A 22,663-nucleotide genomic window follows, 5' to 3' on the forward strand; every position below is an offset into this window, starting at 1 on the left:
CTGGATATATTTTTTGTGTTTTTATTCAGTGTAACATGTTTATTCAGCTCGAAAAACATGCAATGTTTACCGATGTATTGGAAAATTCAAAATGGCAGCCGACTGTCTCTTGGAGAGGGTACGTTTGGGAAAAGGTATTATAAATAATAAACTAGACAAAATACTGTTAGAAAACAACCGAATACATGTCAACTTATGTCACGGTAACATATATTGAGCGAATTTCTAAAAAAAAATAAAAATGAATGAATTATAAAAAAAAAAAAAAAAAATCTGCCAATAATTTTTTCCAAGGTCATGTACAGAATGATTATATTAGCTTTCTGATTATTTTGTGTGTTTTGTTCTTTTTTACTTTAAACACACATGCAAACAGACAACTTTCTTTTATATATTAGATAGAGAAGAATGTCAGGCAAACCTAACCAATTTGTGTAGTAGAGAAATATATCAGCTGCTGCATCTTTGGAGCCGGTGTTGTATGACCTGGTGAGTTATTTCTTTATGAACACATTCTGAATCTTGCACATACTGTGATGCAAGGTTTTTAATACTTCTTAATAGTAGAGTCAACTCTATTGTTACCAGCGTTTAAAGGGAGATAATTTGAATATGGTGAAAGTTAAATAACTTCTGATAATACTGAGACAACACTGATATCATTTTAGTCTAACTCACTCTTAATGTCGACCAAGTAGTTCTATTTGCATGAAACCCCTTCCTCAAAAGAAAGAATGACAAAAAAATGCTATTATTTCATTCAAAGAAATGCTGAAAAAGAATCAGTTTGATCGGTGTCTGGTATAGTTTTAGGATTTTTAGACATACACAAAGGCAAATTTTATTTATATAATAGATGGATGCATTAAAATAAAAATACACTTTTTTCTTCTAAGAAAGTGGGTGCATTATTGTCTTTAGGCAATAATGCATGCACTTTCTTCACTTGAGATAGAAAAACATTTTAAAAATCATATTTCAAAATAAACATTCTTTTTCTAAACCTGTTTTATTTTCTTCCAATAAAAGTATAAAACTGCTTTTAAATAAACAATTCCCTTTTTACATACTTTACATACATGCGTTTCAAAAGATCAAACTAACCAACTTTTTAAAAAATTTTTTTTATTCAGTATTCACCGACTAAACGAGATTCACAATAAGACGAATTGACAGTTTTAATGAAAATTCTTGGGTTATTAGGTGTAGAGAACGGTTCAAGAACCAACAGGTACAGTTCACAGAGGAAGGCCAAGAAAAACAAGAAAATTGCAGCGTGACTTTATTGTGAAAAAAAAAACAAATTTTGTGTAACAATTAAAATTTTTTTCTTTTTTAATATTATTACATGAGAAATAATTTCAAGTAAAAATCTAATGAGAAATACGCATTTTTTATTGAGAAATACACACTTAAATATCCATATACTGAGTAATGAATAAAACGTTTTCGGCCTTACAATTTGTTAATGTAAAAAGCAAAATGCCGATCCGAAAATAAAACGAGTACTTTCTTCATTATTTTAGAAAACGGTACCTCGTTTCGTTTTCTGTTTTAGATCACATTTTACTTTTTACACCAACAAGTCATTAGCTCGAAAACGTGTTATTCATTACCTTTAAAGTGTGATTTGAACTCGACAAGATTCATGTAATAATATTAAAATATAAAAAAAAAAAATTAGGCACTTCTATGCTATTGAGACGAAATACTGAATTTCACATAAAAACAATGGTATCCACGTATTCCTCGCATTTTTAAGATGATTATATCCAAAAATTATGAAAATCGATAAGGTAGAAAATTAGTTATTTAAAAAAAAAAAAAAAAAAAAAAAAAGAGAGAATTTGATGGAAACAATCGTAAGACACAGGAAAGTTCAAAAGGGAGGTAATTTTCCGTTTCGATTTAAACAAGATGGCCACAATGTTTCACTTGCTAACACGATTAAAGTTATGTTTTATTTAATTCAGTAATATTCAGGTAATTTCGACTGCATAATTTGGAAGCTAACATCGTAATTTATTAGAATTTACAAAAAAAATCAGTTGAAACCATTGTTTTTTTTTTTTATCTGAAAACTCCATTTATCGACTACAAAATTGTCCTAATAGTGTAGAAAAGACAAAAAAATTTAATGTCAACATAGAATTTTGTTACTTTGTAATTTAATGTAAGTAAAAAAACATACAAACAAGAAACGTGAAAAACATACAAACAAGAAACGTGAAAAACATACAAACAAGAAACGTGAAAAACATACAAACAAGAAACGTGAAAAACATACAAACAAGAAACGTGAAAAACATACAAACAAGAAACGTGAAAAACATACAAACAAGAAACGTGAAAAACATACAAACAAGAAACGTGAAAAACATACAAACAAGAAACGTGAAAAACATACAAACAAGAAACGTGAAAAACATACAAACAAGAAACGTGAAAAACATACAAACAAGAAACGTGAAAAACATACAAACAAGAAACAAAAAATAGAAGACACATTCAACATTCGAGGTAGAACATTTTACAATACTGATTTCATCATCATATTTGATTTAATGTTCGTTTTACATGCTGACATGTATTGGACAGTTTTTAAAAATTGACTTCCAAACAAACCTATCTCTGCCAGGTGTTTATATATCCCTCTTTCTCTTAAGTCCATCCTTATCACGTCTTCCCATGTTTATCCTGGCCTTCCTTCCCCTTGTGAACTGTACCTGCTGTCTCAACTGTTTTTCACCTAATAACCCAAGAATCCTTATCCAGTTTTTCTTCTAATCATTCAATGCTGACGAAGGTAGTTTTTCCGAAATATTACAATAATCTTCCATCTAATCATACAGGCGTAAGTAAGAACACGATACATGTAAACTAAAAAAAAAAAAAACAAACATATATATTGCCTTAATAAAGGTGTTTCTGCAGAGTTATTCCACTGTCATATCTTAACTTGTTTCAGTTTGTTAATCTGTTACACCTCTGCATTGTATTGCCTTCTATTAATTTAAATTTCCTTTATATACACATGAAATAATGTTTCAAGCAAACTACATTAATCTCTTAATATTATGAACATTATTGCTAATCCCCTCCCAAGAAATCGTCGGATACTTGGAGAAACAAATGGCTGTATTTATTAAAGAAAAATATTACACTAATTGTACAAACAGAAAATTAAAAAAAAAAAAAAAAATAGTAACATTTTTCTACTAATTACAAAATAATTATTTTAGGGATGGGGATTATATGTAAAATGTTAGGAGGAGGAGGACTCCCACATCTTTGTGTTAAATATCGCACCACTCTATGTCCTGTGTTTTTCAGGCAAAAGTCGACTTTATTAGTCAACATATTTTCTATTCCGAGTGATACTGATTTCAACGCTTTTCTAATAATTCTTTTTGTAGAACTATTTTTGTTTGCCACTCATTTTACTTAAATAATTGTAATTTGTAAACTAATAATCCAATTTGTACAGATATTTTTTACAAGTGCTCTTTGAAAGATTTGAAGATTAGTACTTTATGAAAGAATATGCAGATTCTCTATTAATTGCACTCTTTTTATAGTATCGTGGGAGACTGCATAAAATGAAGGTACAAGTACACTTGGGCAACGCCAGGTCGGGTTAGCTAGTATACATGTATATTAAACAATAGAAAACTCTTGATGTCTTCCATGCTATATAAATCAGAAAATGACAAATTTATGTAGAAGTAAATACTACATACAGAGTAGAACAAAATAAACACAAATCATTTTTTTTTTTTTTAGGAAAACGATAGTTTACAGTAACCTACATTGAGATTTTTTATGCAATGTCCCAAAATCAAGATAATTGATACTAATATTGAAATTTTCGTCCATCTTAAATCAAAATCTACATAAACTGTGCTAAATCAAATTTATGAACAGGCATCATTATATTTTAGACACTCTTTAAAATCAAAATCATGTCATGGATTTGGGTCAAAATTGGAACAAAGATTTTTTACCTAAGGTTTTGTATTATTTATACCTTGATTTTAATCTCTTTGAAAAGCGACAAATGGAAAACAAAACTATTCTGTTTGGGGGAATTAATTTTAACCATTCTAATACAGATATTCTCTCTCTATATATATATATATATAACTACTTCATTTATTCACATAAATTTAATATACGAAAGTATAGATTTATGCGTAAACTTTAAGTATTTACTTCAAAAGTGCTCAATACGTAGGTAGAGCTAGTTAGTAATTTATAAAATATATATGGCGATTAAGCTACACTGAATATTCTGCATTTCATCCAACTATAGGATTCGTCAGGCTTATGCATAAGCCTGACGAATCCTATAGTTGGATGAAACGCAGAATATTCAGTGTAGCTTAATCGCCATATATATTTTATAAATTACTATATATATATATATATATATATATATATATATTACTTGTAGATGTTATTCATTTTGCAATACTTTTTGAATGAATTCAATTCATACAAAAGTGCATTTTTACCTAAATGCGAGTTGGGGATAATTTTCCTTTTGATCAATTTGGTACCTCCAAATGAGGAGCGGCATATGTATAATATAATTAGCCACTAACACATGTTTCTTTGCCTATGACTCATCAGAGTGGCTAAATCTAGCCACTCTGATGAGCTGTAGTCTACAAAACATGTGTCAGTGGATAACTATATTTTAACAATATATTTTACACAAGTCAAGACTCAGATGCCACTTTAGACTTAAAAAACGATCATAATTTAGTCAACTGGGAAGCAGGCCCATGGTATTGTGTTCTACTAACGAACAGCTCTAGGAAAGAAACTTTGCTCATGGAATTTTTGTTTAGTTTTAGGTACAGATAGAAAGTGGGGGAAATTGTTGACAGTTGTTGTAGCTAGTTGAGCAACTGCTGCGAATGCTTCGAAAGGGGGGGGGAAGGACATGGATTGAACCTCAGTCAAGCAACTACCATAAGAGTAATGATACATTAGAAATAAATTTGCAACATGTCTTCAGTGAAAAAGAGGAAGTAGAGAGGCGAAAAGGTCCATGTCCACTAGATTTCAAAGACGGTTTTTTGTACCATGTCAAGGCAAGAAAGCAAACTCTTTAGCAGGGCCTCCTCAGATGTAGCAACAGTACTCTATCCTCTGATGTATTTAGCTCTTGTATAGGTCAAGGATTGCATAGAGAGTGAGATACTTTCTAGAAGATATATGATTATAGCGCTGTAGTTTCCTAGACGTAAATTCACTGAAACTCTCGTGTTTATCAAAAAGTACTCAATGATAAGCAGAGTGTTCTTATGATACAGGGTGTTCCAAAAGTCTTGGGCACATTTCAAGCCCTCATATCTGCTTAAGTGAGAAAGAGTCACTTATCCAACAGGATGGGGTGCCACTACATTGGAGCCTCAGAGGGTTAGACAGTTTCTGAACACAATACTGCCAGACAGATGGACGATCTTTTTTTTACAAGGTGGTCACCATTTATCAAGGCCTGGAAACCACTCATGGATAAGGGTTATTGTAAGTACAGTACGTTAGTGTGGATATTTTAGAGTGTCTACTTAAGGGGGCAGTTCGTCAGGAATTTGTTTACGTTGGACTTGAAGACATCCAAGTTGTAGTCAGGAGGGAAGCAGGCAGATGGAACAGAGTTCCACAGGTGTGCAGTTCTAAGAAGAAAGCTTTGTTCATGGAATCTACGTTTTGATTTAGGCATAGATAAAGAGTGGGGAAAGTTTTTGACAGTGGACTCAGCTAAGATGATCACACTCATGCCTTGGCCTCCCAGATCTCCAAATCTCACACCCTGCATATTTTTTTTTTTTTTTTTGTAGGGATTTGTAAAAGGACTGGCCTATATGCCTTCCATTCCAAGAGACGGGGATGAACTTAAGGCCCAAATAACAGAAGCTGTTGTAACTATTGACAATGTAATGCTGGGGTGCATTTAGCAAGAATTGAATTATCGGTTTGATGTGCGTCCTGTGACTAACGGTACTCACATTGAACATCTTTGGACATTCAATAAAAACTTGAGATTACAAGCTTTCTGAATATACACGATGCAGTTCTATATTCTTAATAGTTCGAGATATTCAATGTCAAAATGTGCTCAAGACTTTTGCAACACCCTGTATATTCAGACAAGCATTATTGGCTACCTATGTGCATACATGTCTCTGATGCAAATTCTTTAGAAATGCAATTTTTACAGGTCAGACGCTTACAATGAAACCAGATTTTAAACAGTAATTCTTTTATTATTTAAAAAGGAATGAAAAATTAAGACAGAGTAATGAATAAGAATATTTCTGAATTTTTTTCCATGAGTATTGATTATTAGATTATTGATTATTCATATTTGGATTCTTCGGACTACTGTTCAATTCTCAGTGTGGGGGACCGAAAAATACAATTGCGAGTTACTTAGGACCTCTATCCAGTCATGGCTGATGGAACGAAAACATGCTACCCCCATGAATTAAATAAAGGGTTCGATTTGAAATTCCATCTAAATTCCAGAGTCTGACAAGTCTCACCTGAAAATGGACAGGGGTTACATCGACCAAAACGTGAAAATAACACTCAAGATGAGAACAGTAGTCCGAAGAATTCAAATAATCTGAATATATATATATATATATATATATATATATATATAAAGGAGATTAGAACAATAGTCTAAAGAGCAAAATGTATTTTAATGTAATAGTAAAATTACTAGTTTAATTAAAATACAGGGAAAGAAAAAGTGCTCGTTGTAATTTAGATATATAATAAGCTCGATAGGTAAATATCCTAGAGCTAATTTTAAAAATATAATTATCAATCACATTACTAAATATATATATATATATATATATATATATATATATATATATATATATATATAAGAGAGAGAGATATATATTAGAAGGGAGTACTTTGTTATGCAATAAGAATTTTATGTTTGTCTCAAATGAGCAACTTTTCTTTCTTTTTAACGCAAAACTGTAGTCTACATAAACTTTGCTGAATCCAGTTTATAGACATGTCTCATGAATATGTATCACCACAAGAAACTTTAAAAACCTACCTCTTGTTAGTGAGGCACACATGTTCTCAGATAAAGCTCCATTTAATCAGCGAGGTAAAAATCTAAAAGAAAAATACGTAAAAGAAAATATATAAAAAAGTTTGCTTTCCACTATTCAAAAAATAAACAAGGGCAGATAACAAACATTTTCTTCATACAAGGTTTTCATTTTTTTTTTTTTTCTTCCAGTTTTTTTTTTATGAAATAAATTCACACCAAAATGTCAGCCCCTATATGTACGCTTAAACTGAAGTCAAACATATCTGAAGAAAGGAAAATTTACCTAAGTATCACATGATGCAGAAGTTCCGAACACTGATGCAAATAAGAACACAATGCAACGTTAAAAGTGCAAATATAAAAAATACATATCATATTAATGTGTAAATCTGCACAGCAGTATTTCATCGTTATATGTCTTAGTTTGCTTCAGTTTGTGTCAATCTGTTACATCTGTACATGATATTGCCTTCCATGAATTACCTTCATAATGCTTCAACCGAACTACATTAACCTTTTGCACCAAGATATATCGATGTGCACAATCTAATACAGTATGAGCGTTTATTCATGAAATCACTCATAATTACAGAAGCGCATAGTTATTTTGTCATTTTCTCCAGTTCTCTTAAACATTAGCCCAATCTAATAATATTAAGTGACAATAGCATGCATATATATTTTTTTTAATGAATATTAATTATTTGAGATTCAAAATCGGCACCTCATGATAAGAAGCCTAAACCTCTACCACGGTGCTAACCTCGCCGGACTACTAAATGTATCACTTTTACGTAGATGTTTTTATTTGTTTTTGTTAGCGATACTTTCTTGAATGAATTCAAGTATTTATACGAAAGTGCATTTTTACCTAAATGCTTGTTGGGAATAATTTTCCCATTGACCAATCTGGTACCCCCCCCTTTTTAATGGGGAGCGGCATATATATATTATTTTTAAAATATAATTATCCACTGACACGTGTTTTGTCGTCCACGACTCATCAAAATGCACTTTCGTAAAAGTCTGAGGAAGCTACTGACGGCCACAAAAACGGCCTGGTAGCTGAAACAATAATAACAGAAAGATACGGTAATAAAAAATAAAACGTGTGTATATATATATATATATATATATATATATATATATATATATATAATTTAATTAGAGTTGTAATTATTACATCAAGTGTATGAGTAAAGTCCTCATGATTGGGTATGCCCAATATTACAAACAAAGCAAATTATGGAAATATATCTATATATGATTGTGTGTGTGTGTGTATATAATTATTAAATATTATAATTATTAAATACCTACAGACACTAGGGTTTCATCCTTTCGGGAATCATCAGTGCAGGGTGTCACGATTCCCACCGGTCGGGAGATTCAAACCCGGCCACAAAGCCATCTTTGACTCCATTAACAAGGAACAAACCCACACAGCCGGCGCTAACGAGAAATATTGTTGAAATTTAAACATTTATTTTTTAATGTCGAGAAATTATATATATATATATATATATATACATATACACACATACACAGACAAGTGATATATTTCTATAATTTGCTTTGTTTGTAATATTGGGCATCCCCAATCATATTAGGACTTTATTTATACACTTGATGTAATAATTACAACTCATATAATATCAAATAATTAATATTCATGATGATTCCCAAAAGGATGACACGCTAGTGTTTGTAGGTATTTAAAAATGATTATAGTAATAATTATATATATATATATATATATATATATATATATATAACTATTTACTATAATAGTAATTAAATATCTACAGACTCTAGTGTTTCATCCTTTCGGGAATCATTAGTGCAGGGTTTCACGATTAACACCAGACCATAGATCCAAACCTGGCGACAGAAGCCATCCCCAAATTCAATTTTCAAGATTGATTTATTTACTTTAAATGTTTATTAGAAGAGTTTAAAGGCGTTATATCCCAACATTTCAAAATAATGTATACCTTCAGAGGGATACAACTTGTAGACTACTAAAAGAAAAGTCTGAATATATGGTAAAAGTTTTCATAACTTAAAAAATGATTTTTATTTTTTACTTAACTAAAAACCGAAACTTTTTTTTTTACTTTATATTCAGATATTTTTTAGTAGCTCACAAGTTATTTCCCCTGACGATGAGCATGTTTATTTTTTTAGAAATCACTTCTAATGAAAACCTACAATATAAAATCTGTGTTAAAACTTGAATACCATTTTTTTTTTTAAATATTTTTAACCACACACACATCTTATGAGGTAATATTTATTTCAAGTATTTGCTTCAGCAGTGCTACAAATACAATATTTATTCATCACTTCAATAAGGAAAAACGGTGCTTCTACATTATAATAGCGAAAAATTATTGAATTTTCATTGATAATTATTTTTCTACCTTACTGTTTTCTGTAATTTTTGGATATGTTACTATTTGCGACATGACAATTACGTAGGTACCATTTGTTTTACTTGAAATTCAGTATTTTTTCGCTATTATAACACAGAAGCATTGGAGTAACATCATATAAACAAAGGTTATAGAAGCTTTTTATACCATGGCATTTTGAAGCCTAATGCTTCTCGTCAGAAAAGGAGAAAGTAGCTAAAGATATTTGCGATGCTTGGAATAAGATACATTAGTTTAAAAATGGAAAACATAATAAACAAAAAAATAGACATAAAGGATAAAGGGTGCATCAATAAAATTAAAATGCAGGGGAAATTATACTTTTTATACCATGGCATTTTCAAGCCTAATGCTTCTCGTCAGAAGAGGAGAAAGTAGCTAAAGACATTTGTGATGCTTAGAATAGGATACATTAGTTTAGAAATGGAAAACATAAACAAAAAAATAGACATAAAAAAAAATTATATATATTATATATATAATGGTGTTAGTGGGGAAAACCCCAGAAAAGTGTTCAATTATATATATAAATAAATAAATCAACATAAGAGTACAATATTTATTTTAAAATGTTACAGACGGTCAGAAAAACATTGGTGCCATCGGTTTTCTGGTGAGATCAGATATAAACAGAGGCTGAAAAAAAATTCAATATTTTTTTTTTTTTACCATAAACTGATCCCCATATATCGGATTTGAAACCGATGGCACTAATGTTTTTCTGACCTGTAATATATATAACTCATATTTGTAACAGAGACCATGTTATTGTTCACATGTTTCTAACTCGATTTCTGGCACATTTTACACAGCTGCAAAATTTTATAAGTAGAGGGTAAAAAAGAAAAAAAAACGGGGGGGGGGGGGCTAAGTAAACAGTTGAGCGAGAATGTATGTCATGGTTAATGCAAATGATAGACAATGCAGTCCACTGTTAATAACTTGACATCACACACACATAAAAAAAGAAATAAAATATATTTCAATGCAGCAACTTCTATCACTGACTTCCACAAACAACTCATTGCCCAAGTGGAATTTTTTTTTTTACCAATTTATCTTTGAAATTTTGTTTAATAAAAAGTCACTTGTCATTTTTTTCCTTTTAACAAAATTTAGACAAGTACTGACTGTCCCAAAATTAACCATCTATTTTGAAATATGAATTAGTACAAATAATAGATTATTTTGGGACATCTTGTATAATCACAACTCAATATATTTAACATATAAAGTCGTCTTGTTGGATTTTCAAAGTTAGACTCCAATAGCAATCCAGCTGATATTTTGTAGCTTTTCCTTCCCCTATATTGTTGGTATCAACATATTTTATTTTGTTTCACTCTTTCTGAAAATACTTATTCTGACTTAGAACATGATACACTATTTCTTTAATTATATATATATATATATATATATATATATATATATATACACACACACACACACTATTAATTTTCATTACAAATGCCAAAAGATGGAATCAATTAACTCATAAATTATATATATATATATATATATATATATATATATATATATATATATATATATATATATATATATACATATATATATATACATATATATATATACATATATATATATACATATATATATATAGATAGATAAAGAGAGAGAGAGATTTCATTTGAATATATATATATATATATATATATATATATATATATATATATATATCGTTAGTCATTATTCCAAACCAGATGTTTTTGATTTATATTTATCTTTTTTATTAAGTATGTCTTATACGTGTTTTGTTGAATAATGAAAGCCCACCAAACAACTCACCAGAGACAAATATATGTTCCTCAGTAAAAAATTGAAAAGTTCATTGTTTTTGTTAATGTTTTCTTTGAATGAAAAAGGATTTGGTAAAGAAAAAAATATTGCTTAAAGAAAATGGAGATATTTAAAATCCACCAAGCTATAAGAATAAAGAAATGCTTACTTTACAATTTAAAGCACACATGAAGAGGCCATCTTATATATATACTAGCCGTATCCAGCCACACATTGCTGTGGCTCAGTTTGGTTAAAGCAAGTATTAGAGTAATTTGTATTGCACGCACGTGCACACAACTGATAATCTAAGCATGTGAAGAATTTGACACTATGCGAAAAAGCATGTCTCTTTGTGATGCCATGTTTTAATTTTAGTAACTGTTCAAGAATCAGAATATGAGAATTTTCGGCAATCAGCCAATCATAATGGACGAACTTTGGAAAGGGAGCTGTTATTTATGAATCAGAAATCAGAAAGATTATGTTATGTCTATGAGCCAATTACGATGGGTGTAATCACAGTATCTGTGGAAAATATAGAATTGGTCTCGGTGACCACTGGTAGCAGTGTTAGGACTAAATAGTTAAAGAGAAAAGTAGGGACTCCTTCCTCTAAAGATGTGATGGTGTTGCTTGTCGGATGCAATGTAGCATTTTATTATCATGATTGAATGTGTCTAAGATAGTGTTTGAAAGCTATATAATTAGGCTAGATGCATTGAATTATTATGTGGCATCTGTTATTGCAAACTTACAATACTTTGATCCAGACAGAAATTTCTGCAGTCATTTTATTATATAGGACATATAATATCTCTCTCTCTCTATATATATATATATATATATATACACTTGTGCCCGATATTATTCATACCCCCCTTGAAAATTGAGTTTATTAGGTGTAACTTTTGTAAGAATTTATTGTTTACGTCCATATTGATACATATTCTTAATAAACCTCTTCTGATCATTTTCGTCATTTTAAAATCTCGGGATACTTGTAATAAAAGAAATATACAGCTATTTATAAAATCTGCAATATTCAAAAATAATCATACCCCCTTATTTTTTCAGTATTAATCGAGTTTCTGACTGTTTGTTTTCTGTTTGATTCTTATTTTGAATGCTTTTATAGAACCTTTGATTAATTTCATTTCGTTTTTTGCATTTTTCAGAAATTAAAATGATATCAACTGAAAACCAATAAAAGAATAAAAATTATTAGAATGGGGAAGAAAAAAGAGCTTAGTAATGATCTTAGGACTAAAATTGTGAATTCACATAAGGATGGTTTAGGTTACAAGTCAATTTCCAAGAAATTTGAGGTCCCTACAGCAACAGTACAGAGCATCATCAAAAAATTCCAGAGCCACCACACAACAAACAACTTGATTGGTAGAGGAAGGAAAAGGAAACTGTCTGCTAGAGCCACCAGGAATATTGTAAGAAGTGTTAATGCAAATCCAACCACCACTAATAAGGACATTTTAGAAAATCTGGAGTCTTCTGGCATAAAAATATCAAGGCAAACATTGCAAAGGACTCTGCATGAAAATGGTCTGAAAGGAAGAAGACCAAGGACTCCATTGCACACCGGAAAACACCTTGCAGCACGTCTAAAGTTTGCTAGGACCCATGTGAATTCTCCAGAGTCCGTTTTCTCAAGTATTTTGTGGACTGACGAAACAAAAATTGAATTGTTTGACCATATGGATGCTTCTTACGTTTGAAGGAAGAAAGGAGAAGCTTACAACCCAAAGAACACCATACCCACGGTGAAACATGGTGGTGGTAGCCTAATGTTTTGGGGCTCCTTTTCGGCTAGTGGTCCAGGTAGTTTGGTCAAGATAGATGGAACCATGAAGAAGGAGCAATATTTGGAGATACTCCAGAAAAACATTAGACAGGATGCGGAGAAGCTCCATTTAGGACCAAACTGGGTCCTTCAACAGGATAATGATCCAAAACATACTGCCAAAATAGTCAAGAAATGGTTTGAGGATAATCAAATTAATGTTTTGGAATGGCCTAGCCAGAGTCCCGACCTGAACCCTATCGAAAACCTCTGGCACATATTGAAAACTGAGGTTAAAAAGCGGAAACCTAGAAATTTGAGGGATTTGGAGAACTACTGCATTGAAGAATGGTCAAAAATCAGTGTTGATGCTTGTAAAAACCTTGTTGATAAATATCCCAAACGGTTACAGGCAGTTATTAAGAATAAAGGGTATGCTATTGACTATTAGTAAGAGAGGTATGAATAATTTTGAACTAGTGCCATTATTGTTTTTCTTTGTATAATGTTTCAAACTTGCATAATTTATTTATTTGTTGAGTTTAAATTAAATGCTTATGCTTGATTTATTGTTTGAAATCCCTTTAATATTGTCTACCTTCTGGTTTGAGCAATATTCTTATAGAAATCTCAAAGATCCGAGGGGTATGAATAATATCGGGCACAAGTGTATATGAAATTATGTGACTTCAAGCATATCTGTATGTATATGTGCTCCTTGCTTCCACATTTAATTATTATTTATTCTTTACTATTAAGTGCTTTTCGTTAAACAAACTTTTTAAAATTCCTATTAAATTATGAAATTAAAGTTAACAAAATTATTTTTCTGCATTTTTTTCAAACAAGTCAGATGTTTTTTCTTCTACTTTCAAGAAATGATAAACAATAAATGGGTAGATAGTAAATGATAATAAACGATAAAATATGAATTAGCATAAAAACAATAACAAGAAATGAATCATCTGGTTTAATCCACCTTAGCAGTGAAGTAAAAATACAGATTGACATGGAAGTATTTAAATTAATACATAAATATTTTTCTATATACAAGGGGTGTTTTCAGAAGTAATGTCTTCTAATTTTGATTTTATTTTGTCCGGATTGGATCAGATGGGATTACAAATTGCATTGTTATGACTGAACTAATGCAAGATGACCTGAAAGTTTCCTCTCTTTCTGTTGCAGATATTAACAGTGTGAGACTAAGAAAGCAACACTTGTCATGGATGTGTCTCAGAAGTAGAGGTGTGTCATTGAATTACTGGCAAAAGTGCATTGAGAATGGTGGTGACTATGTAGAAAAATAAATTCTTGGCAAAAGTATTTTGAGAATGCTGGTTACTATGCAGAAAAATAAATTTTGGAACACAAATGGTTGTCTTTTTTTTTTTTAAAATGATACTATTCCCATCTTTGCAGTTCTTCAACTTTTGAGCTAAAAAAAAAAACACACACACACACACAAAAAAAAAAAAAAAAAAACGGATGACGCTTGTTAAATTACCAATAAGAATTGCATAAAACCTGATTATTGTTGCATGAAAAACTATGCAATTAATTGATAATTCGGTTAATCTTAATTACACCAAGTTAAGTTATTGTAGAACAAAACGAATAATTAATAATTAATGAATTAATGTATAACATTATATACAAAGCAATAGTTAATAATATTAATGAGCAGAATTCATAGAAATTACAATATATGTTTTGATAAAGCTGATATTTTTTCTGGATAGCAAAAAAAAAATTGTTTTTTGGACAAAAAACCAATAACACACAGAAAATAAAAGTTTATTAGCATTTCTATGAAAATACTGTTCATTGTATTTTAAATACAGAATTGGCCCAAATGAGATACATTATTAAGTACTAATAAATACTCTAAACGTAATATTGTGCTACATAGTTCAATACAAATAATAAAATCACATTCTAAGAGACAATGTTTAATTTACTCCTTCAGTCCAACACCCCTTAGCAGACAATGTTCTTTCTTTTGCTCTGTTTCTTTCAAATGTTCTCTTTTTTAAGTAACATTTCACTGACTTCTTTCTACGGTAAAGAACCATTGTACATTAAAATTATGAGTTCCTTTCTCACACCATTACAATAATGACCATATATTATTATAATTTGTAAATGAGGCTACAGTAAAAAGGAGCTCATTCTCATATTGTTGTCCAGGTTTGGCAAATTGATTTTTTAAAGTCAAATCTTGCCAATTTGGCCTTTTTACAGCCAAATTTCACAAATTTGGCCCCTTTTTTTAAAGCAGTTTGGCCTTCAAAAATTTTCTTTGTATAATGTATGGACTAACTAAGGAAGGAAGAAGCAGAATATTATGTAGATAGCAAAAAAAAAAAAAAATAAAAAATAAAAAAAAAATATGAGATATTGAAAATAATTTCAAGTGTAGGTATAATTATTATATGATAAGATTCAGGAATGAAAATAAATATACAATGTATGAGTATATAAAAAAATAGTTTTAATATCAATCAGGAAATTTCAAAATTAACTCCTCCTTACAATATAAATAGTAAAAATCGAAAATTATGTTTAGAAGAAAATTACCAAATTACAAAAACCAAAATTCAATTATCAAGCAAAGAATTTATAGTTAAATGCAGGTATATGAATAAATATTTAAGCAGTGATTAAATAAAACAAAAACATTTATGTACTAAATGTAAGATTAGATGCTGTAATAAAAATTTGCTTATTAAAATCCAAAATTTTTCTATCAGGTTTACTTGGAGGTAGCTGCTTGGCAATTATATATACAAGTATATATTTATATATACTATAACAAAGAATTTCTGTAAAACTGACCATCTCTAATATGCACATAATAATATATATTGTGTTAGCTATGAAAAATTACAGTGTAAGGTGTTGGTGGTAGTAGTTTTTTGTGTGCGAGTGAAAGTTACTCCGACTTCCTCAATGTACGAGACATATGCCAGAGTTAATGTAAGAAACTATAATATTGATGCAGACTGATCATTTCTGAAACATCAATTATAGGCATAAAGCATGACCAGATTGGAATCCTATATAGCGCTTGTGTTTAAAGAGCAATTGAGTTCGTCTGGAAGAAGACGGGGAAAGAAAAAAAGAAAAATTGACATATTATATATATGAAAAGAAAAAGTGACATATATATATATATATATATATATATAATATAGCACTTTTTATTTTTTTTCTAGGTTAGAAGCTTAGACTGTCATGGGAACGATTCATGCATGCGCATTCATGAAACAGTTGACAAACAGATAAAAAAAAAAAAAATCGATGACCTAGACATACCAATTTTTCAATTTTGACCACTTTAGTAGCCCTTTTTTTCCGGATGAAAACGGATTAAAAAGTTTTCCACATCTCTGAATACCCTATATACCAAATTTCAAGTCTATAGATTAAAAATTCACTGAGTATATAATAGATTGAGAATTGTCCTCTCACACACATTCTCACTGATATAGATATATATGGATGTGAGAGTTATAGACGACATATATAATAATAAAGGGGGTAGTTAAACATAACAGTGAGAGAGAGAGAGAGTGAAAGTGATAGATAAAAAGTAAGAGTTGGATCAGTTGATGAATTAATTACAAATTGTGGTTCATTTGAACAATCAGAATGAAAGTTTTGGATTTTTTTTTTTTAACATAATTCAATCCCAAAACTGAGGAATATTTTAACCTGTATCTGTGCAATCTATATATCTATAAAAGTGAAATTGTCTGTGTGTCTATGTTTCCCTACACAACTACTCTGTCAGTTTTCAGCTCAAAACAATAAATGTTAAGGGGTCAAAATTGGGGTCAAAGTCTTAAAAAATTTGACCTCTGCGATCTCTACCAAATTACTCAGCCAATTTTTGGTCTAAACATTTGAAATTTTAGATGTAGGTTACCTGGACATGATTCAAACTTTAATTATATTATATATATATATATATATATATATATATATATAAAACTTTATTCGATTGGCAAAATTTTAGAATAATTATAAAGAAGTGAATCACCGCATAAATTCAATCAACTAAAAAATGGAAAACGGGGTGAGGAAAAGAAAAAAAAAAATATAATGGGGCAAGTTGTGTATATATATATATATATATATATATATATATATATATATATATATATATATGCGCACATAAAGTCATTAACAGTACATAGGACCCAAGCAAAGCCGGGCTGAACTGCTAGTTACAATATAGAAGAGAAGTAAACCTTACAGAAAGATAGAGAAGATCCTAATTTACCCTATATGTGCTTCTGGGTTGCACTTGCTAACACCACTGCATTTATATTTGCCCTCTATCGGCCCCACAACAGCGGAGTTACTATCTTTAATAGCATATCTGAGAAAATAAACCACATCCTGTCTGCATATCCCTCGGCTAACATCCACATCTGTGGTGACTTCAACGTCCATAACGAGGAATGGCTGACCCATTCAAATAAGACAGACGATGAGGGGAGGTTTTGTCATGATTTTGCCATTGCTTATGACCTCACTCAGATTGTTCGCGAACTCACCCGTGTACCCGATACACCCAGTCAAAATGCAAGCCTCCTAGACCTTTTTCTCTCAACTTGCCCTGAGCTATGTTTATGTTCCGTTCATTCTCCTCTAGGATCCTCTGACCACTCCGTTGTATCAGTTAAGATAAAAACGAAATGTAATAAGTCCCCAGACGTACCCCTCCACCCTACTGTATACCGATACTCTATGGCTGACTGGGATAGCTTCCGTACATTCATATATGATTTACGTCTGCACTCCACGTTTAAAAAGGAAGTGTTCTCTATAGTATCAGATCTGAAACTGTTTAAACGCTGCCTTAAGGAGAAGTGCTTTCCGACTCCCTGGAAGACCTCATCAGTTTGCCCTGTATTTAAGAATTCAGGTGATAAGTCATCTCCCTCTCAGTACAGGCCAATAAGTCTCCTGTGTGTTATGAGTAAGTTGTTGGAATCCATATTAAATAGAGAAATAATCAACCACCTCAGCAGAAACAACCTTCTTAGTGACACACAATATGGTTTCTGCTCTGCAAGATCTACCACAGATGTGCTGACGGTTATATCTCACAGGATTAGTAAATCTCTTGACAAAGGCTTCCTTTCCAGGGCAATTGCTCTTGACATATCAAAAGCCTTCGACAAGGTATGGCATAAGGGTCTACTTCACAAGATTTCCAGCTACGGTATAACTGGAAATGTTTTCTCAATCATTAAATCATTTCTCTCTGATAGGCTCATAAGAGTAGTGGTAGATGGACAAAAATCGGAGGCCTGCAATATAAATGCTGGAGTCCCTCAGGGGTCAATCTTGGGCCCAACTCTCTTCCTGATCTACATCAATGACCTCCCTAAACACATACTTAAATCATTCGTTGACATCTATGCTGATGACACAACCATCTATGGCAACACATCAAAGGCTGTAAATGACAAAGTTCTCTCTGATTTTCTCTCCTCTGATCTCGAGCGCGTGGTTCAGTGGGGGAAGATGTGGCTGGTTACCTTTAATGCATCTAAAACCGAACTCCTACCCTTACATCATCAATGCTCTGATCCCCAGCTGGCATCAATTGGGATGGATGGCTCTCGTCTGGGAGAAGCCCCGTGTTTTGACAAGCTTCTGGGTTTGACCTTTACTCCTGATCTTAAATGGAACACGTACATCAAGTCTGTTGCCAAGGTCGCTGGAAAGATGGTGGGATCCTTCTACCGCTCCAGAAGATATCTCACTACTGATGCAATTCTCTATCTATATAAAAGCCAAGTACGTCCAAGGATGGAATACTGCTGCCATATCTGGGCAGGAGCTGCTAAAAACAGCCTATCCTGCCTTGACAGAGTACAAAATAGACTTCGTTTGCTTAGTGGGGGATGCCCTTTTCTCTACCCTGCAACCTCTCTCCCACAGAAGAGACGTTGCGAGCCTATCCTTGTTTTATTGTTATTTCCATGGCAGGTGCTCGTCTGAACTTCAATCTCTGGTCCCCCCCCTCGCCAATCTTTCACAAAAAAACACCAGTCTAGCTGAATCCACTGTGAAAAATTTCCCCCACTCTATATCTGTGCCTAAATCAAAATGTGGATTCCATGAACAAAGCTTCCTTCTTAGAACGGCACGCCTGTGGAACTCTGTTCCGTCTGCCTGCTTCCCACCTGACTACAACTTGGATGTCCAACGTTAACAAATTCCTAATGAACCGCCCCCTTAAGTAAACACTTCATCAAATCTCCACACTAACGTAATGTACTTGCAATAACCCTTATCCCTGAGTGGCTTCCGGGCCTTGATAAGTGGTGACCACTGTGTAAAAAAAAAAAAAAACGTTTAACTCAGCTTTTGTATAATAATCTGTCTGCATCAACTAGCTATTAAGAAAGCATAGAAAAGAAAATTAACTTAGAAGAAAATGTTCAAGCAAAAACATTTACTTTTAATCTTAGATTCCAGTTCTTGACGAAAATCAGGTCACATATATGTTTTCTATTAGCTTGCAAAGTACACGGGTTGGTAAAAAAATAAATAAATAAATAAAAATACAGAAATAATTAAAAGTGTATCGTTTGCTGCTTTTGCTCCAAAGAAAACAGATTTGTTCAGCTAAAGACAATAGAAAACTGCTATTTCAGAAAGTACAAAAGTACAAAAAAAATAAAATAAAAATAATAAAGAAAGATTTGTTTTCTTAGAACTAAAAAAAAAAATGAAAAAAAAAAAAAATGACTTTTCTCTCAAATGATGTTTGGGAATGGATCTAAATAATAAAACCTAATTTCAGTGAGGCTTGAACTCACATATTGTACAACGAGAAATACAAGAACCATCTCAAAATGTTCCTAGGAAAATATTTTTAAAAATAGACATTTAAATTTACAAAATTTTAGCAAGAATGGTTCAGTAGTTTCGGAGAAAATGTGGACCTGACGGACTAAGAGAAATATAGATAAAATTACCATTATTCATATATGTAAGAGACTTAGTTTGCCATCTAATTTACATATGTCTTTGTGGTGCATGCAAACAGATTGCCAGGCTAAAAAAGGTCCTGGATATGACCTTAAACTATATCCAGTGGTGAGGCCCCAGCTTGCGGGTTTTGGGAAGTGTGGAGCCACCCTTTAATTGCCATTGCTCCCAGGTCCACTCTGACCCGGAGTGGTAGTACCTGTTAGGGTCCCAACTATGGGTTAAATAGAAACCGACTTGAAAACAACAAATATATTCTATTAAAAAAATTTTCTTCCAAACCTTTAGATTCGGCATTAAATAACCTGAAAAGGGTTGATATGCCGTAAAACAAAAACAACCAACCAGGCTAAAAAAAGAGCACTATAACAATTAATCTGAATTGGAAAAAAATCAGAACATTATATAGTATTGGAATCGGTATCTGAAGAAATTTTGCCTATTTTCCAATGCCAAAAACGATTCTATTAATTGCTTTATTGTAACGTTGTCTGGAGACCAACACAGAGTTTTCAGTTGCAAAGCAGACAAAGAATAGAAAAGAACTTCAACACGCCTTTTTCTTTGTAATAATGACATTTATTTCCTCATTGTTACAGCTGTGACGTCATCAACATGATCTTGAATGTTCTCTAGGACGTCATCCACACCTCTCACGTGATCTTGAACGCACTCCATGTCTCTAAAGTGATTGTTCTACCTCTTTTTTTTTTTTTTTAACGGTGACATCATTTCGCATGCATTTACATGTGTGCGTTTGCACTATGTTACATTATTTCTGTTCAAAATCCAATTGGCTCTAATAATAAAATGAAAAATATTCATTAATATCAAACTACCAGTAAAACTAAAACCGATAAATCAACCCTCACAAGTGTATGTTTTCAAAAATATATGTACATATTACATTAGTTTTTACAGTAATCACAAAATTATAAAATTTAAAAACAACTCTATAAAGGTATCAGAATCTTGAAATATATTGGAATCCTCCCATCACTAATCTTCGCAATAGTTGTTATAACAAAATAGAATTTATTAAACAATTATTTGTACCAGCAAGGATATAGCCTTGATAATTAGTTCCAACAGAGAATGGGTTGCTGTGGCATTTTCTAAGCTTGATCTGTGAGGCTGAGGTATGGTTCTGTGCAATGTTAGGATTTTTTTTCTTTTTCTATAATAATATATATCTCTACAATTATATAAATGCAACTTTGTGTGCGAGTTCGTTCCTTATAGACTCCAAAACGGTAGAACAGATTTTCTTTAAAATTTACAGAACTTTAGTGTATAAGTCTATGAGTGATCTTAGTTAAGTTTTGTCACAGAATACAGCCGATAATTACCGATAATCGATAATTGGAACCGTTATTTTAATTTATCTATCATCAGTAAAGCCATTTTTCCTCTGTTGTTGCTTAACAACAATGATAGAACAACGGGCCATGAAAATTCTACTATGGGTAAGTAGATAGTATTTTTTTGGGGGGGGGTATTGCATGACGTGGTCCGTAGGTTCAAACTCTGCATGTAAATTTCTTAATTTTTTTTTTTTCATTAACTGCAAAGAATTTTATAAGACTTGAAAATTTAAGTGTTTTTTTTGTTTGTTTGTTTTTGATTTTTTTTTTTTTTTGCATGATGTGGTCGTACGTTCAAACTCCACACGTAAATTACTTAATGTTTTGGGGTTTTTTTTTTTGTTCACTGGAAAGAATTTTCTGTAAAATAATTTTATAAAAGAAACAGTAGATTCTCTGGAGTGCAATGTAGAATAACATATTTTGGACTAAGTTACTGCATGGAAGCATGCGAAGCTTCCTCCAGGGCGATTTCACGGATTTCGATGACAAAAATATAGAAGTGTGAAATATTCATTTATTATCATTCAATCTCGGGCAACGTCTCCCTACTAGTCTGTGTGTGTGTGTATATATATATATATATATATATATATATACAAACCAACTTTCTTTTATAACGTCATGTTTACTCAAAAAAAATACAGCACACTCAACCTGGCAACTGCATAATTTAAAAAAAATAAAACCAAACATGTGGTCGCTAAAAAAAAACAAAAGTACAATATCAAATATTTTCAAGATGATTAATACATTTTTCAGTACTGGTATATCTTTGAAACCAGACAAATCCAACTTTTAATCCAGCATCTTCCAAGTGTTTACATAAATGGGGAAATGATGAAGTATTTAGACAATTAGATGGCTAAAGAAGCAAATGAAAGCTTTACCATTACATGGAGTTAATTTGACAATTCCTGCGAGGCAGCCGATACTTGAAAAGTGATCAATCTAAAATTTAACGTTGTTGCAGAAAAGGTTAGGTTTGGGGTACAGGTACAACTTTTGAACAGTTAAACATTTTTTTCAATTCTAAAAGAACACTTAATTTAATTTTTTTTAATTTTTTGTTAATTAGAACGATTAAAACAAACGTTTTACCAAACATAACTCAATCCAAGAACTAAAGCATATTTTAACATTTTGCATTATTAAAATATAT

The 22,663-nt window shown here is 31.4% G+C and overlaps 1 protein-coding gene and 1 long non-coding RNA gene across 3 annotated transcripts in view; one reads left to right on the top strand and one right to left on the bottom strand.

The window, feature by feature from the left end:
- LOC145287786 (uncharacterized) overlaps positions 1-14,495 on the top strand; it is a 70,543-nt gene extending 56,048 nt beyond the window's left edge. The window contains exon 2 of the long non-coding RNA XR_013869198.1: positions 14,309-14,495. This is a non-coding gene — a long non-coding RNA (uncharacterized LOC145287786). The remainder of the gene's footprint in view (positions 1-14,308) is intronic.
- The window catches only part of LOC145287785 (uncharacterized), a 475,330-nt gene that overhangs the window by 178,995 nt on the left and 273,672 nt on the right, over positions 1-22,663 (bottom strand). For both annotated transcript variants that reach the window (XM_080135611.1, XM_080135612.1), the window contains exon 3: positions 7,091-7,152. Coding sequence is in view for 1 of the 2 variants with exons in the window: in XM_080135612.1 (XP_079991738.1) it covers positions 7,091-7,112 (22 nt within the window). In the remaining variant the exon portion in view is untranslated. The remainder of the gene's footprint in view (positions 1-7,090; positions 7,153-22,663) is intronic.

This window comes from Euprymna scolopes, chromosome 11, assembly GCF_053919585.1.
Source record: "Euprymna scolopes isolate OS-2025 chromosome 11, ASM5391958v1, whole genome shotgun sequence".
NCBI classification, from domain to species: domain Eukaryota; kingdom Metazoa; phylum Mollusca; class Cephalopoda; order Sepiida; family Sepiolidae; genus Euprymna; species Euprymna scolopes.